Raw genomic sequence first — 13,673 nt, forward strand, 5'->3', positions numbered from 1 at the left:
AAAGGCTGGTCATGGCTCACATCAACACCATTATCCCAGAAACCCTAGACCCGCTCCAATTTGCATACCGCCCTAACAGATCCACAGAAGATGCACTCTCCATTGCACTCCACACTACCCTTTCCCACCTAGACAAAAGGAACACCTATGTGAGAATGTTATTAATTAACTACAGCTCAGCGTTCAACACCATAGTGCCCTCAAAGCTCATCAATAAGCTAAGGATCCTGGGACTAAACACCTCCCTTTGCAACTGGATCCTGGACTTCCTGACGGGCCGCCCCAGGTGGTAAGGGTAGGTAACAACACATCCACCACGCTGATCCTCAACACAGGGGCTCCTCAGGGGTGCGTACTCAGTCCCCTCCTGTACTCCCTGTTCACTCATGACTGCATGGCCAGGCACGACTCCCAACACCATCATCAAGTTTGCCGATGACACAACAGTGGTAGGCCTGATCACCGACAATGACGAAACAGCCTATATGGAGGAGGTCAGAGACCTGGCCGTGTGGTGCCAGGACAACAACCTCTCCCTCAACGTGATCAAAATAAAGGAGATGATTGTGGACTACAGGAAAAAGAGGACCAAGCACGCCCCCATTCTCATCGACGAGGCTGTAGTGGAGCAGGTTGAGAGCTATAAGTTCCTTGGTGTCCACATCACCAACAAACTAACATGGTCCAAGCACACCAAGACAGTCGTGAAGATGGCATGACAAAACCTATTCACCCTCAGGAGACTGAAAAGAATTGGCATGGGTCCTCAGATCCTCAAAAGGTTCTACAGCTGCACCATCGAGAGCATCCTGACTGGTTGCATCACTGCCTGGTATGGCAACTGCTAGGCCACCGACTGCAAGGCACTGCAATGGGTAGTGCGTACACCCCAGTACATCACTGGGGCAAAGCTGCCTGCCATCCAGGACCTCTACACCAGGCGGTGTCAGACGAAGACTCTAAAAATTGTCAAAGACTCCAGCTAATGTACATTAATATCCAATGTAACACTGTGTTTGCCTTGCAACATTGCCTTGCAGATGCAGCACAGTACTTTCTGTGTGGTGCATATGTTGGATTTATCCAATATATGCATCAAATGGTATGCTAGACTTGACAGAATTTGTACCAAAAGGTGAATGTTGAACTTTTGTTGCACATATATCCAGTAACAATTTTGTATTAATGAAACAAGTTTGACGACAGAATGTATTACGCTGCATTGATGCAATGATGCTGTCGGGATGAGGAGTTTAAATTCTTGTTTAGTTTGACCAACTTATTAAGCAGCACTGCAGATGCATTTCAGCATGTACATTTGAAGTTGGGAGTTTACATACATTTAGGTTGGAGTCATTAAAACTCGTTTTTCAACCACTCCACAAATTTCTTGTTAACAAACTATAGTTTGGCAAGTCGGTTAGGACATCTACTTTGTGCATAAACAACAATTGTTTACAGACAGATTATTTCACTTATAATTCACTGTATCACAATTCCAATGGGTCAGACGTTTACATACACTAAGTTGACTGTGCCTTTAAACAGCTTGGAAAATTCCAGAAAATTATGTAATGGCTTTAGAAGCTTCTGATAGGCTAATTGACATCACTTGAGTCAATTGGAGGTGTACCTGTGGATGTACAGTGCCTTGCAAAAGTATTCGGCCCCCTTGAACTTTGCGACCTTTTGCCACATTTCAGGCTTCAAACATAAAGATATAAAACTGTATTTTTTTGTGAAGAATCAACAACAAGTGGGACACAATCATGAAGTGGAACGACATTTATTGGATATTTCAAACTTTTTTAACAAATCAAAAACTGAAAAATTGGGCGTGCAAAATTATTCAGCCCCTTTACTTTCAGTGCAGCAAACTCTCTCCAGAAGTTCAGTGAGGATCTCTAAATGATCCAATGTTGACCTAAATGACTAATGATGATAAATACAATCCACCTGTGTGTAATCAAGTCTCCGTATAAATGCACATGCACTGTGATAGTCTCAGAGGTCCGTTAAAAGCGCAGAGAGCATCATGAAGAACAAGGAACACACCAGGCAGGTCCGAGATACTGTTGTGAAGAAGTTTAAAGCCGGATTTGGATACAAAAAGATTTCCCAAGCTTTAAACATCCCAAGGAGCACTGTGCAAGCGATAATATTGAAATGGAAGGAGTATCAGACCACTGCAAATCTACCAAGACCTGGCCGTCCCTCTAAACCTTTAGCTCATACAAGGAGAAGACTGATCAGAGATGCAGCCAAGAGGCCCATGATCACTCTGGATGAACTGCAGAGATCTACAGCTGAGGTGGGAGATTCTGTCCATAGGACAACAATCAGTCGTATATTGCACAAATCTGGCCTTTATGGAAGAGTGGCAAGAAGAAAGCCATTTCTTAAAGATATCCATAAAAGGTGTCGTTTAAAGTTTGCCACAAGCCACCTGGGAGACACACCAAACATGTGGAAGAAGGTGCTCTGGTCAGATGAAACCAAAATTGAACTTTTTGGCAACAATGCAAAACGTTATGTTTGGCGTAAAAGCAACACAGCTGAGCACACCATCCCCACTGTCAAACATGGTGGTGGCAGCATCATGGTTTGGGCCTGCTTTTCTTCAGCAGGGACAGGGAAGATGGTTAAAATTGATGGGAAGATGGATGGAGCCAAATACAGGACCATTCTGGAAGAAAACCTGATGGAGTCTGCAAAAGACCTGAGACTGGGATGGAGATTTGTCTTCCAACAAGACAATGATCCAAAACATAAAGCAAAATCTACAATGGAATGGTTCAAAAATAAACATATCCAGGTGTTAGAATGGCCAAGTCAAAGTCCAGACCTGAATCCAATCGAGAATCTGTGGAAAGAACTGAAAACTGCTGTTCACAAATGCTCTCCATCCAACCTCACTGAGCTCGAGCTGTTTTGCAAGGAGGAATGGGAAAAAATGTCAGTCTCTCGATGTGCAAAACTGATAGAGACATACCCCAAACGACTTACAGCTGTAATCGCAGCAAAAGGTGGCGCTACAAAGTATTAACTTAAGGGGGCTGAATAATTTTGCACGCCCAATTTTTCCGTTTTTGATTTGTTAAAAAAGTTTGAAACATCCAATAAATGTCGTTCCACTTCATGATTGTGTCCCACTTGTTGTTGATTCTTCACAAAAAAATACAGTTTTATATCTTTATGTTTGAAGCCTGAAATGTGGCAAAAGGTCGCAAAGTTCAAGGGGGCCGAATACTTTCGCAAGGCACTGTATTTCAAGGCCTACCATCAAACTCAGTGCCTCTTTGCTTGACATCATGGGAAAGTCAAAAGAAATCTGCCAAGACCTCAGAATTTTTTTTTTAGACCTCCACAAGTCTGGTTCATCCTTGGGAGCAATTTCCAAATGCCTGAAGGTACCACGTTCATCTGTACAAACAATAGTATGCAAGTACAAACACCATGGGACCATGCAGCCGTCATACCGCTCAGGAAGGAGACGCGGTCTGTCTCCTAGAGATTAACGTACTTTGGTGCAAAAAATGCAAATCAATCCCAGAACAACAGCAAAGGACCATGTGAAGATGCTGGAGGAAACAGGTACAAAAGTATCTATATCCACAGTAAAATTAGTCCTATATCGACATAACCTGAAAGGCCACTCAGCAAGTAAGAAGCCTCTGCTCCAAAACCACCATAAGAAAGCCAGACTATGGTTTGCAACTGCACATGGGGACAAAGATTGTACTTTTTGGAGAAATGTCCTTTGGTCTGATGAAACAAAAACATAACTGTTTGGCCATAATGACCATCGTTATGTTTGGAGGAAAAAGGGAGAGGCTTGCAAGCCGAAGAACACCATCCCAACTGTGAAGCACGGGGGTGGCAGCATCATGTTGTGGGGTTGCTTTGCTGCAGAAGGGATTGGTGCACTTCACAAAATAGATGGCACCATGAGGTAGGAAAATTATGTGGATATATTGAAGCAACATCTCAAGACCTCAGTCAGGAAATTACAGCTTGGTCGCAAATGGGTCTTCCAAATGGACAATGACCCCAAGCATACTTCTAAAGTTGTGGCAAAATGTCTTAAGGACAACAAAGTCAAGGTATTGGAGTGGCCATCACAAAGCCCCGACCTCAAGCCTATAGAACATTTGTGGGCAGAACTGAAAGAGTGTGTTTGGGCAAGGAGGCCTACAAACCTGACTCAGTTACACCAGCTCTGTCAGGAGGAATGGGCCAAAATTCATCCAACTTATTGTGGAAGGCTACCCGAAACGTTTGACCCAAGTTGAAAAATTTAAAGGCAATGCTAACAAATACTAATTGAGTGTATGTAAGGCTCCGGGTGTCGTGGGTGTGGAGTCAAATGCAGGAGACAGAGAGTTCAATGCTGTGCGTATTTTAATAGCACCAACGCACCACAGGGTGCTCACAAAAGTTACGTTCCCAAACACAGGGAATCAAAATGTACAATGGAAAAAATCACGACCAGGCACTAACACGTACCTCTTACAACAGAGCCGAAGGTTACACTGAAATAATCCCGCACAACAACCAAGCGGGCCGGCTGTCTAATAAAGACAAACTAATTTAAACATAAACAGGTGCTATCACTAAACATACAAGGAGGGGGAGGAAAGACAATCAGTGGCAGCTAATAGGCCGGTGACGACGACCGCCGAGCGCCGCCCGCCCGGGAAGGGGAAACACCCTCGGTCGGACTCGTGACAGTGTATGTAAACTTCTGACCCACTGGTAATGTGATGAATGAAATAAAAGTTTAAATAAATCATTCTCTCTACTATTATTCTGATATTTCACATTCTTTAAAATAAAGTGGTGATCCTAACTGACCTAAAACAGGGAATTTTTACTCTGATTAAATGTCAGGAATGGTGAAAAACGGAGGTGAAATGTATTTGGTTAAGGTGTATGTAAACTTCGGACTTCAGCTGTATGTGACATTTGTGTTGTTACAATTAATGCAGCTTTGCATTTTGTATTCCTAACCTGTTCTGAGGTGGTCAAATAACGTTAGTATTGATCGTGTTGTCACAATGTACATATCTTTACAGCAATAACAATTTGCTATCCAAACAATGTTTTCCTGCAATTGTATTTAAAGATATTGCGACATGCCTGGCTGGGCCTGTAGGCTACTACTTCCAGTCGCAACCTAACAATCATGTGGACCTATTTGCAGTCCTTCCGACTGCAGGCAATGCTCTTGATCCTCTGTGGCCAAATCATGCTTTAGTAGCCTAATTTGAATGATTTTATTTACTTCTGTATAGAGAGGAGTAGGCTAATTAAGCTAACGTCAAGTGTAACCAAGATGTTATCTGAGGAGTTTTTCCCCCATACTTGTATGTGTTTTCGATAAGCCATAATAAACTAGACAGGCTGGGTACAGCGTAATGAGAAAGTCCTCTATTATCAAATCCTCTGAAAGAGCGTTATCAATTAAACTATATCCTTTTTTATAATGTCTGTGGGGTTGCAACGGAGAGGGACATAACAAAAAAAATGAAAATGTATGCACTCACTATTGAAAGTCGCTCTGAATCAGAGAGTCTGCTAAATGACGTACATGTAAACTTAGTGTCAGAGTTGAGCATAGACCTCACTCTTGTATTGTTCCCTGCTTAATACCACAATAGACCCTCCCTTCTCAGCCATTTCTATCACAATATCTGGATTGTCTTTCAGTTCCTTTAAAGCATTCTGTTCATCATTACTGAGATTAGCTGCCTTGTTTAGGAGTATTGCGGGGCAGTTTAGCAAAATCATGTTCTGTGAGCCACCTGTCTGTGAGAACAGAGGGCTCTTTTTGACAGTCGTTTGTTCTCTCTTATCAGAAGTACCAGATGCATTATAGTTTCTAAACACTGCATTGCCATTCTCAACACGGCTGATATTCCTAATAAAAACACGGACTATGCTATTGCGCGCCACTGCGTAGAAGCCAACCATGGCTCATCTTCCTGCTCTTTGTAGCCATAAACACAACCACATTTCACCAAGAGGAGGTGACATTGTACGTAAACTAAAACAGAGGCATTCTGGCAGTTCTCAGACACTGTGGATCCTAAGTGTCTAAGATGATTTTTGTCATTGTTTGTCATCGTTTGTCATCGTTTCTATAATGTTGTTGCCTTGATTTTTGGGGTCTCTGTGACTTTGGATTCACAGACACCCAAATATTATCTATATTGAAATGGCATATTGATTAACGACACACACTATTTCTGTTATTATTAGTATTATTGTGTTATAATTTGCCATTTAGCTTGGAACATATCATCATTATTATTTTCTTACATTGTTGTGTCTCAATGGGCCACTAGGCTATAAATTGGAGTTAAGTGCAATAGTCAGGTCGCTCTGAGGTGATGTCAGCTTGATCTCAAAACATCAGTCACTTGTTTGCATCCTGTACAATGGATTAGTGAGCTAAAATAAATACATCTCTGCTTTTTTTGTTGAGTGCTCCAAGTTCTTTCTACCTCGAATGAATCCCTTTGAAAGTTTTTCTTGGTAAGCCCTTCTGTGTGGTAGACACTGAAATTCTGAAATACAATCAAATCAAAGTTTATTTGTCACGTGCGCTGAATACAACAGGTGAAATGCTGTTCAGTGAAATGCTTACTTACAGGCTCTAACCAACAGTCCAAAAAAGGTATTAGGTGAACAATAGGTAAGTAAAGACATAAAACAACAGTAAAACAGACTATAAAAGTAGTGAGGCTACATACAGTAGCGAGGCTATAAAAGTAGTGAGGCTACATACAGTAGCGAGGCTATAAAAGTAGGGAGGCTACATACAGACACCGGTTAGTTAGGCTGATTGAGGTAGTATGTACATGTGGATATGGTCTCTCCACAGAGCTGCTATAGACAGGGAATGTTTTCTGTAGCAGGATAGGACTTCTCAAGGTTGGGTTTATTAGAGTTTACCCATGTACAAGTCAGCCAAAGGAGAGAAGAGAGGGAGGAGGAGGAAGAGAGTAGGGAGAGAGGGACTGATGATAGAATAATGATTATCACAGTAGCTCTTTTAGATGACAGTTAAAAGCAGTTGAGGCACCTCCAACCTAACCAAACCTTTCCCGTAAGACTGCCTGTCCTTAAACAAACCTACAGTTGTCAGCTTGTCCTTGAGGTAGAAGTTGTGATGGTGAAAATTCATTCAGGAAGTCTGTAGACGACTAATTCCTCTATGCAACCCCGCCACTTGGTTTGTGTCGTGAATTCAGAACACAATAACCACCACCCCAATAACAGCTGTTGTTGATGCTCATAAGGTTTGTCCCTCCTCTCCCCCCCTAGTAAGGAACTGACGGCTGATGCCAGGGAGCTGAAGGGAGAGCTGTACTGCCTGCCCTGCCATGACAAGATGGGCGTTCCCATATGTGGAGCCTGCAGGAGACCCATCGAGGGCCGCGTGGTCAATGCCATGGGCAAGCAGTGGCATGTCGAGGTAGTTAAATAAAGTTCAAATTTAAATTTAAAATAAAAAAATATATAATTAAATGATGACATCACTCTTACAATATGGACCTGTTCAGGAGGTTGCAATGTTATGGAACATTCAGATAATGTATTGTGTATGTTTATGGTATTTTGTAGCCATATTATTAATATATTATGATCTTTGGTATGTACTGCTTCGTCTGTCTTTGTCGCTGAACAACTATTTCCTATTATACAACAGGTGGTTTGGAATTCCCATTGTTATAGTTAGTTCTATGATTCCTGAGAACATCACAGTAGAAATGTATTCAAGGCAGTTTGTATGTGGTTCTGTTTCTACCCTGCTTTCATATCATCTCTGTGGCCGTGTTTGGACTATCTCAGAATGGAGCATATCCTTCCTCTTTCTTTCCCTCTGACATTCCTCTGTTCATATCTCTGTGGCCGTGTGTGGACTATCTCAGAATGGAGCATATCCTTCCTCTTTCTTTCCCTCTGACATTCCTCTGTTCATATATCTGTTGCCTTTTCCCTCTACTTTTCTCCTCTTCCCCCCTCCTGTAGCACCATGTATGTGCTCTGTGTGAGCGTCCGTTTCATGGCTCCCCGTATTACGAGCGTGGGGACCACACCTACTGTGAAAACCACTTTAACATGGTGAGGGTTTAGTTAGAGTGACTGATGGGAGACCCTTCCTGGCTGCATTATGTCCTGCTCTCTGTCTGGTCTGTGCTGCATTCTGCCCCCGGGTGGACCTCCCAGACAAACAAGGCTCCTCCTGTGTCTGTCTGTCTGTAGAGGTGAGTGCCTCCACAGGGGGCGCTCCTGCCCTGCTGCTGCCCTCTGAACCCACTAATCTCAGACGGGATGGGACTGACTCCTAATAGCTCTGAACTAAACTAGACTGATATGGATTAAACTGACCTGTGCTGGTCTGTCTGTACTAACCTGTTGTGTGGGGCCATGTTGTGTGTGTTTGCAGCATTTTGTGTGTGCTAAGTGTGAGAAGCCCTTCCTGGGCCATCGCCACTACGAACGCAAAGGACTGGCCTACTGTGAGACTCACTACAACCAGGTAATGTAGGAGAAGGCTGCACACACAGCCCAAGGTCTCTACATAGTAACTCAATCCAATCCAGGCACTGTATTTTATTTATCTTTAAGCAAGCCTTTGAGGGATTGCATCTAGCTGTATATCATTTGAATGTGACCTCCAGTCTTGGCTAGTTTTATGGGAACATCTAGTGGTGGAAGTACAAATGTAGCAATGCAACAAATGAAGACTGTGAAGTGAATTGCAAGGCTCTTGAAGAATACAGTAAAGAGTAAAGACATTGTAATATGTAAAGTGAATTGTGTGCCTGGCTATTGACTCTCTCCTCTCCTACAGCTCTTTGGAGATGTCTGCTACCACTGCAACCGTGTCATTGAGGGTGATGGTAAGATATTATCACCTAATATCATATACAGTCAAACAAATATTGAATGTAATATGTCATATTCGTTTTATAAACTACTTGTAGCTTGGAAACCAGACTGTCTCTGCTTTTGCCATGTTGTCATTGTCTTGCCAGGTACCCAGGCTAATGTAATTGACGTGTTTGTGTTGTGTGTTCCAGTGGTATCAGCCCTGAACAAGGCATGGTGTGTCAACTGCTTTGCCTGTTCCACCTGCAACACCAAGCTCACCCTCAAGTAAGTCTGAGTTAACACAGCAACACCATCCTGTGTGCTGACACATTGGAATGAGGTTAGGTTATCTTTGGGACTATAGATTTCAATTCAATTGAAACCTTTCTTTCTGCTCTGTGCCCACCTGAAGCAATATCTCTGTCCACTTTTGGCTCTCATATGTCTCTACTGCTCTACCTGTTCCACTGTACCTGTGACGACCTGATCTATTTCCCAGCTTTTTCCATCTGCCTGTGTCATTCCTTTATCTCTGTCCCTCTCTTTCACTTGTCTCTGTTTGTCTGTCCATATCCTCTCCTCTTTCTTCCTCACGTCCTCCTCTTTCCTGGTCGTACCAGGAATAAGTTTGTAGACGTGGATCTGAAGCCTGTGTGTAAACACTGCTACGAGCGCCTGCCAGACGACATGAAGCGCCGTCTTGCCAAACGAGAAAAAGAAAAGAAGAAGAAAGTGCCCATGTGTCTATAAACCTCTCTCCTTCCTGTTTCCTCACTTCCACTTTCCATTCATTGGTTAGTTTTCACCTCATTTCCTTCTCTTTTTCTTGTGTTGTGCTTTTACTATCTATCTATCTTTCATCCGTCCACCCTGACAAGTCAGTTAAAAAAGGGTTTTAGACACAGAGATCAAATATCTGTTAAACATAAACTATGAACCATGCATTTTTCATCACATCACATTCAACATCACTGTACTATATCAGTTATAGAGTATGAGCAATCAACAGAAGTAGAGATTAGACACAGATCATAAATAATGATTAATAACCAGTACAGATAGATATTTGTCCTAAGCTATTTGGCCTAAGCATCAGTGCCGGTGTTTCCCACCAATGTTGACCATATTTAGGATCTCCGCAGGAAATGGTTACTCCATATGGCCATTCCTCAACCAGACACACTTAGGGGATTAACATAATAATTCAGCGTTGTAATAATGCTGCAATAATCTGACTGGAAGTCCTTTTCTCTCTGATCAGATGGTTGAGGCTAGAGGCATGTACAGTACGCTAGTGTGTATTTTGTCAGAGTGTAAAGAGAAGGCTTTGTTCACCAGATCCTGGTTTGTTTATGGGTAAAACACCAATCGTTTCCTGCCTCTGTGTACTCGCTGGACTGGATGTCTGAGAGAGGGAGCAGAAGGGGGAGAGAGGGAGCAGAAGGGGGAGAGAGGGAGCAGAAGGGGAAGAGAGGGAGCAGGAGGGGAAGAGAGGGATCAGGAGAGATCAGAAGGGGGAGAGAGGGAGCAGAAGGGGGAGAGAGGGAGCAGGAGAGATCAGAAGGGGAAGAGAGGGAGCAGAAGGGGGAGAGATGGAGCAGAAGGGGAAGAGAGGGAGCAGGAGGGGAAGAGAGGGAGAAGGAGAGATCAGAAGGGGGAGAGAGGGAGCAGAAGGGGAGAGAGGGAGCAGGAGAAATCAGAAGGGGAAGAGAGGGAGCAGAAGGGGAAGAGAGGGAGCAGAAGGGGGAGAGAGGGAGCAGAAGGGGAAGAGAGGGAGCAGGAGAAATCAGAAGGGGGAGAGAGGGAGCAGAGGGGGGAGAGAGGGAGCTGGGGAGGGAACAGAAGGGGAAGAGAGGGAGCAGGAGAGATCAGAAGGGGGAGAGGGAGCAGAAGGGGAGAGAGGGAGCAGGTGGAAGCAAAAGGGGAGAGAGGGAGCTGGGGAGGGAACAGAAGGGGAAGAGAGAGAGCAGGAGCGAGCAGCAGGGTGGAGAGGGAGCAGAAGGGTGGAGAGTGAGCAGAAGGGGAAGAGAGGGAGCAGGAGGGGAAGAGAGGGAGCAGGAGGGGAGGAGAGGGAGCAGGAGGGGGTCAGAAGGGAAAGAGAGGGAGCAGGAGGGGGTCAGAAGGGAAAGAGAGGGAGCAGGAGGGGAGAGAGGGAGCAGGAGGGGGTCAGAATGGAAAGAGAGGGAGCAGGAGGGGAGAGAGGGAGCAGGAGGGGGGCAGAATGGAAAGAAAGGGAGCAGGAGGGGGGCAGAAGGGAAAGAGAGGGAGCAGGAGGGGGGCAGAAGGGAATGAGAGGGAGCAGGAGGGGGGGCAGAAGGGAAAGAAAGGGAGAAGGAGGGGAAGAGAGGGAGCAGGAGGGGAGGAGAGCGAGCAGGAGGGGGTCAGAAGGGAAAGAGAGGGAGAAGGAGGGGAGAGAGGGAGCAGGAGGGGGTCAGAATGGAAAGAGAGGGAGCAGGAGGGGGGCAGAATGGAAATAAAGGGAGCAGAAGGGGAGAGAGGGAGCAGGAGGAGGGGCTGAAGGGAAGGAAATGGAGCAGGAGGGGAGAGAGGGAGCAGGAGGAGGGGCAGAAGGGGAAGAAAGGGAGCAGGAGGAGAGAGAGGGAGCAGGAGGAGGGGCAGAAGGGAAAGAAAGGGAGCAGGAGGGGAGAGAGGGAGCAGGAGGGGGGCAGAAGGGAACGAGAGGGAGCAGGAGGGGGGGCAGAAGGGAAAGAAAGGGAGCAGGAGGGGAAGAGAGGGAGCAGGAGGGGAGAGAGGGAGCAGGAGGGGGGGAGAAGGGAAAGAGAGGGAGCAGGAGGGGTGGCAGAAGGGAAAGAGAGGGAGCAGGAGGGGAAGAGAGGGATCAGGAGAGATCAGAAGGGGGAGAGAGGGAGCAAAAGGGGGAGAGAGGGAGCAGGAGAGATCAGAAGGGGAAGAGAGGGAGCAGAAGGGGGAGAGAGGGAGCAGAAGGGGAAGAGAGGGAGCAGGAGGGGAAGAGAGGGAGAAGGAGAGATCAGAAGGGGGAGAGAGGGAGCAGAAGGGGGAGAGAGGGAGCAGGAGAAATCAGAAGGGGAAGAGAGGGAGCAGAAGGGGAAGAGAGGGAGCAGAAGGGGGAGAGAGGGAGCAGAAGGGGAAGAGAGGGAGCAGGAGAAATTTGAAGGGGGAGAGAGGGAGCAGAGGGGGGAGAGAGGGAGCTGGGGAGGGAACAGAAGGGGAAGAGAGGGAGCAGGAGAGATCAGAAGGGGGAGAGGGAGCAGAAGGGGAGAGAGGGAGCAGGTGGGAGCAAAAGGGGAGAGAGGGAGCTGGGGAGGGAACAGAAGGGGAAGAGAGAGAGCAGGAGCGAGCAGAAGGGTGGAGAGGGAGCAGAAGGGTGGAGAGGGAGCAGAAGGGGAAGAGAGGGAGCAGGAGGGGAAGAGAGGGAGCAGGAGGGGAGGAGAGGGAGCAGGAGGGGGTCAGAAGGGAAAGAGAGGGAGCAGGAGGGGGTCAGAAGGGAAAGAGAGGGAGCAGGAGGGGAGAGAGGGAGCAGGAGGGGGTCAGAATGGAAAGAGAGGGAGCAGGAGGGGGTCAGAATGGAAAGAGAGGGAGCAGGAGGGGGGCAGAATGGAAAGAAAGGGAGCAGGAGGGGGGGCAGAAGGGAAAGAGAGGGAGCAGGAGGGGGGCAGTAGAGAACGAGAGGGAGCAGGAGGGGGGGCAGAAGGGAAAGAAAGGGAGCAGGAGGGGAAGAGAGGGAGCAGGAGGGGAGGAGAGCGAGCAGGAGGGGGTCAGAAGGGAAAGAGAGGGAGCAAGAGGGGGTCAGAAGGGAAAGAGAGGGAGAAGGAGGGGAGAGAGGGAGCAGGAGGGGGTCAGAATGGAAAGAGAGGGAGCAGGAGGGGAGAGAGGGAGCAGGAGGGGGGCAGAATGGAAAGAAAGGGAGCAGGAGGGGAGAGAGGGAGCAGGAGGAGGGGCTGAAGGGAAGGAAATGGAGCAGGAGGGGAGAGAGGGAGCAGGAGGGGGGCCAGAAGGGAAAGAAAGGGAGCAGGAGGGGAGAGAGGGAGCAGGAGGAGGGGCAGAAGGGAAAGAAAGGGAGCAGGAGGAGAGAGAGGGAGCAGGAGGAGGGGCAGAAGGGAAAGAAAGGGAGCAGGAGGGGAGAGAGGGAGCAGGAGGGGGGCAGAAGGGAACGAGAGGGAGCAGGAGGGGGGGCAGAAGGGAAAGAAAGGGAGCAGGAGGGGAAGAGAGGGAGCAGGAGGGGGCAGAAGGGAAAGAAAGGGAGCAGGAGGGGAGAGAGGGAGCAGGAGGGGGCAGAAGGGAAAGAGAGGGAGCAGGAGGGGAGAGAGGGAGCAGGAGGGGGGCAGAAGGGAACGAGAGGGAGCAGGAGGGGGGGCAGAAGGGAAAGAAAGGGAGCAGGAGGGGAAGAGAGGGAGCAGGAGGGGAGAGAGGGAGCAGGAGGGGGGGAAGAAGGGAAAGAGAGGGAGCAGGAGGGGTGGCAGAAGGGAAAGAGAGGGAGCAGGAGGGGAAGAGAGGGAGCAGGAGAAGGGGCGGAAGGGAAAGAGAGGGAGCAGGAGGGGGGACAGAAGGGAAAGAAAGGGAGCAGGAGGGGGGGCAGAAGGGAAAGAAAGGGAGCAGGAGGGGGGGCAGAAGGGAAAGAGAGGGAGCAGGAGGGGAAGAGAGGGAGCAGGAGGGGAGAGAGGGAGCAGGAGGGGGGGAAGAAGGGAAAGAAAGGGAGCAGGAGGGGGGTGCAGAAGGGAAAGAGGGAGCAGGAGGGGGGCAGAAGGTAAAGAAAGGGAGCAGGAGGGGAAGAGAGGGAGCAGGAGGAGGGGCAGAAGGGAAAGAAAGGG

The 13,673-nt window shown here is 47.5% G+C and overlaps 1 protein-coding gene across 9 annotated transcripts in view; it reads left to right on the forward strand.

Annotated features, from left to right (window-relative positions):
- The window catches only part of LOC139380746 (LIM and senescent cell antigen-like-containing domain protein 1), a 71,164-nt gene that overhangs the window by 51,997 nt on the left and 5,494 nt on the right, over window positions 1-13,673 (forward strand). For 6 of the 9 annotated variants that reach the window (XR_011628464.1, XR_011628465.1, XR_011628463.1 and 3 more), the window contains exons 6-9: window positions 7,330-7,480; window positions 8,456-8,548; window positions 8,864-8,912; window positions 9,093-9,168. Coding sequence is in view for 5 of the 9 variants with exons in the window: in XM_071123734.1 (XP_070979835.1) it covers window positions 7,330-7,480; window positions 8,456-8,548; window positions 8,864-8,912; window positions 9,093-9,168 (369 nt within the window). In the remaining 4 variants the exon portion in view is untranslated. Of the gene's footprint in view, window positions 1-7,329; window positions 7,481-8,455; window positions 8,549-8,863; window positions 8,913-9,092; window positions 9,169-9,503; window positions 9,678-13,673 lie in introns of all 9 variants that reach the window. The other 3 variants (XR_011628462.1, XM_071123733.1, XM_071123730.1) reach the window with 1 other exon arrangement.

The sequence above is a fragment of the Oncorhynchus clarkii genome, chromosome 22 (genome assembly GCF_045791955.1).
Source record: "Oncorhynchus clarkii lewisi isolate Uvic-CL-2024 chromosome 22, UVic_Ocla_1.0, whole genome shotgun sequence".
Taxonomy (NCBI): Eukaryota; Metazoa; Chordata; class Actinopteri; order Salmoniformes; family Salmonidae; genus Oncorhynchus; species Oncorhynchus clarkii.